Here is a 4,303-nt window from a genome sequence, read left to right on the forward strand (position 1 = left end):
AGCACAAGCTACAAATTTTTGCATGTTATGATCAACAGAGTAGCAGAATTCAATCATATAAAAACAAAAGCAACATCCATTATCGATTGTCAAAAACAAACGGAGCCTAGGAAACAAGCTACCAAGTTAGTTCATTTTTCCAGCTACAATTCCATATCAAGAAATTCAAGACAACCAAATGAAAACTGAAAAGCAATACTCTGATTGTAATAGCCCAAATTTACTCGAGCCCGTAAAAAAAATAAATAATAAATAAAAAAAACAACAAAAACAAAAATTTATAAAGTCCATTTACAGTCCATTAACAAAACCCAAAACCCTTAGCCCAAATACCTAAAACCCAACAGCCCAACTGATGACCCAAGACCTAATTAGCCTACACTACCCAATACCCGGTTATACCTAAGCCCAAGTACCCAAATGTTGTCCAAAATACACAGGGCCCAAGTGACCCAATTCGTTAACAGAAGATAGAAAGGCCTAGGGTTTCAAAAACCCTAGGCGCCGCAAGCATCTCAACCGTCAATCCTCCTCGCCTGACGCCGTGACTCCGGCCCCATATCGCGCCGTAATCGACGCTCAAATCAATGCCAGCACTCATCGCCGTGACATCCTCGTTGATACCTGCAAAAGAAGGAAAGAACTACGACAGAAAAGAGGCAAAATTGGAAAGAAATCAAAAGATTCTTTCCCAAAAATGTAACCGGGGGTTATAAAACCCCTCTATTTTTTAATTTGTAGGGAGGTTTTTTTTTTGAGTGGAAATATAAAAATAGTTAATATACACATAAAAACAAAGAAACATCAACAGATTATCGAAGAGACAGAGGTGAATCTTTTACCCTTTTTTATAGTCATTTTTTTATATAAGTAAATGAAAATATCGCTAAAAAGGAGAGGAGAGGCTTACCGATGGATTTGCACTGAAAAATGAAGCCTTTCAGCTTCCGAATGCCGTATTCGGCAAGGTTAGTGACGGCGCGTAAGCGCGTGTCCCCAACGACCGGGGCTTGGCCTGACGGAGGCCGGAGCCCGGATGACTCTCCCCCTTTCTCCTCTTTCAGAGGATTTCTTTGCTTTTTTTTAAAAAAACCAGGTTTCAAAATGATTTTAGGGTTGTTATTTGGCTTTTATAGCCTTATAAAAACGGCGTCGTTTAGCTTAAAACGATAAGGTTCAAAACGGCGTTGTTTAGAGCCCAGGATCTGCGTGTTGGCCCGTGAACCGGGGAGGATCAGCGTGTTTTTAGTAAAAGGGCTAATTACCCAATTGGTCCTCCCTCATTTTTATTATTTACAATTCCATTTTTATTTTATTTTAATTTAGCCCTAACCTTCTATTCTTATTTCAATTCAGTCTTATTTCCTATTTTAAAGCTTATTTTGGGACGGCGTCGTTTTGGGGATTAGGGCAAATTGCCCAGTGAGTCCCTTGTAGTTTTGAGTGCGTTCCAATTAGGCCTAAACTTTTTTTTTGTTATTTTAAAATTAGCCCTAGAACTTTAGTTTTATTTAATTTTAATCCTTTTAAATATTTTTGCATAATTTATTTATTAAATACCTTATATATATATATTAAATACTAGTTATATAAAATAGTATATATTATTTTATTCATATATTATTATACATTTTATTTATAAATTTTATTATATATTATATATTTTACTAAATATATTATTCTTTGCATTTTTATTATAAATTATGTATTATTTTTATTATTCATTAATTGTGTAAGATTTTAAACTTTTTTTAAATTATTATTAAATAATAGTATATATATATTATCCTTATTTATATGATATTTATCGTATTATTTATATTTCATTGTATTTTATTTATATATTTTATTACATATTATATTATTATATATTATTCCCTATATTATCTTCCTTTTATTATATATATTATTTCATTATTTATTATTTATTAGTATATAAAAATTAAATTTGTAAATTATTATACACTAATACATATATATTTGATGTCTATATTTAAAATTTACTACAAAATTTTGTTCCAATTTAACATATTTTTTCTATAAATATATCAAGCTACTATATTATATAATATTTTTTTAAAAAAAATCTTTTATTACTTATATATTGCTTAATATTTTTATTTTTTTATTGTTTTTATTTTGATTTGTTTTATTAGGCATTGTTTTAACACGCTAATTTCATCTCATAAACTATTTGTTATTTTTTCATGTTATTCATTTATTGTTATAAATTTGCATGCAAATTGATCATTTTATGTTGTTATTTTAATAATATATTCGCATGAAATATTATTATATGTTTAATTTGTATTGATATATTCATTATTTTTGCCATTTTGGACTTTTGCATGAAATGATAATGTGTATATTCATGTTATTTGTGTTTATATATGCATGAAATGTTAAAGTATTGTGTGATTTATGTCGTATTTACCATTTTCTACATTATATTTGCATGAAATGTTAAAGTACGTAGTTTAATTAATCCAATATTAATCTTTTGTAATAGGTTAAATGCCTCATCACTTTTAAAAAAAATTATATTTCATTTAATCCAAAGGAATCTTAAAAAACAAAACAATGTCTTTTGTATTTAGGAATTCGGGAAATAGTGCCCTGACATGCTGGGTTGCGATTTCCCGTTTGTCTAAATATTTAAAGTATCCTTTAAATAGATTTTACAAATTATAAGATGATTTTTAGTTACGAAAGTTTAAGAATATCATGTCCAATCACGCTGGATGTGATGTTTGCATTCTTTTGGGACGAAAGAATTTTGATTTTCAACTCAAATTATTACGGTTTTCAAAGAGATTTTATTGCTAAATTCTTTCAAGCTTTTGACATTAAGACAAAACTATTCAATTTGGTACCAATTTTGGGCGTTGCGAGGGTGCTAACCTTTTCTCGTACGTAACCGACTCCCGAGCCCATTTTCTCATAATTTTGTAGACCAAAATTTTTTATAAGGTGATCCAATCACACTTTAAAAGATTGGTGGCGACTCCCATTTTCAAAATACACTTCGCCTTTTAAAAAGAGGTTTCGACAGCTTGGCGACTTCACTGGGGACCATAAGAAAGTCAAGCCAAGAAATTGATTATTTTCTGTCTTAATGTCGGAAGTTTGGAAATTTTACATATATTGATCTTTTCACATATGTTTGCTGCATATGTTTGTTATCTTGTTTCCACACACATTGCATTTGCATGACCGCTGTGGTCGCACCCCTAAGTGGGAGTGAGAAGCTACGCTTTCATGAGGTTTTCACCTCCGTATGAGCTAGTGAATTGCTTCCGGGATACTGTACCTATGTCTTCGTGAGATTTTCATCTCTGCATGGCCATAGGGAAATGTGTCCCCCTGAACTGAACTTGGTCTATATGAGCCTATAATGGGCGAGGACCAAGGAATCTGCTGGTTTAGGTACCCTTGCTTTAGAACTGAAACACATATAGTAAGCTTTAAATGCTTACCTAAGGGAGTAGAGTGATAACCTTTAGTAAGCTATCCTTATAAGTGATTGTTTGTTATACTTTCATATGATACTGACTTACTTTATTTTGCTATCATTGCACGTCACTCAACATTTAAAGGTGTCGATTCACGGTTCGATTTCTAGATTGGAAAGTTTTGTAATGAGGAACGAATATCTTGATAAAGTGGAGGACAATGCCTCTGTTTGTACCTGGTCAGAGAAAACCCAGTTAGAGAAAGGAGATAGTATTACCGAGGGGTATACCTCATAGTTATGGGACTTCACTCGTATTAATTCGACACAGAATGAGTTTCAAGAGTTGAGAGACATTTAGGCCCAATGGGATGACGAGGCTAAGCAACTTTTCTATCAGAATTATGGAAATCTTCCCTATTTGCAAGACATCAAGGTAGATAAACATCTGTTCCGAGCTATGGTACAGTTTTGGAACCCTTCCTATAATTGTTTCACATTTGGAGAGGTAGACTTAGTCCCTACTTTCGAGGAGTATACGACCTTGCTTCACTGCCTAAAAATTCAAGGTAACAAAGCTTATGTTAGGGCTACTAATCCCTCAACTTTCGTGAAGAAATTAATAATGATTACAAGGGTTGGTGAACAGTGGGCCGCAGCTCGAATCCAACAAAAGGGTGATAGCAAATGCATTCCATAGGGAGGTTTGAGGGATTTGATATTGGCACACCCATATGTGAAGAAGAGGGTTGATGTCTTGGCCTTAAGTATGTATGGATTAGTGATTTTCCCAAAATCCATGGGGCACATAGATAAGGCAGTTGCAGATTTATTCGATCGAGTTAGTAAACA

The 4,303-nt window shown here is 32.7% G+C and overlaps 1 protein-coding gene across 1 annotated transcript; it reads right to left on the reverse strand.

Annotated features, from left to right (window-relative positions):
- Positions 1-219: 219 nt before the first annotated feature.
- LOC121230539 (uncharacterized) lies at positions 220-3,747 on the reverse strand. Its single transcript, XM_041115444.1, has 3 exons — positions 3,743-3,747; positions 911-1,071; positions 220-624 (listed from the first exon to the last, which is right to left on the reverse strand). The coding sequence occupies exons 1-3, from the start codon at positions 3,745-3,747 to the stop codon at positions 461-463; spliced, it is 330 nt and encodes a 109-aa protein (XP_040971378.1). The 3' UTR covers positions 220-460.
- Between the last annotated feature and the right edge of the window lie 556 nt (positions 3,748-4,303).

This window comes from Gossypium hirsutum, chromosome A06, assembly GCF_007990345.1.
Source record: "Gossypium hirsutum isolate 1008001.06 chromosome A06, Gossypium_hirsutum_v2.1, whole genome shotgun sequence".
Taxonomy (NCBI): domain Eukaryota; kingdom Viridiplantae; phylum Streptophyta; class Magnoliopsida; order Malvales; family Malvaceae; genus Gossypium; species Gossypium hirsutum.

Excerpts from the sequence above, each read along its gene's own strand:
- LOC121230539 (XM_041115444.1), bottom strand. Across the intron at positions 625-910 it reads TTTTCAGTGCAAATCCATCG|GTATCAACGAGGATGTCACG; the intron begins GTAAGCCTCTCC and ends CTTCTTTTGCAG.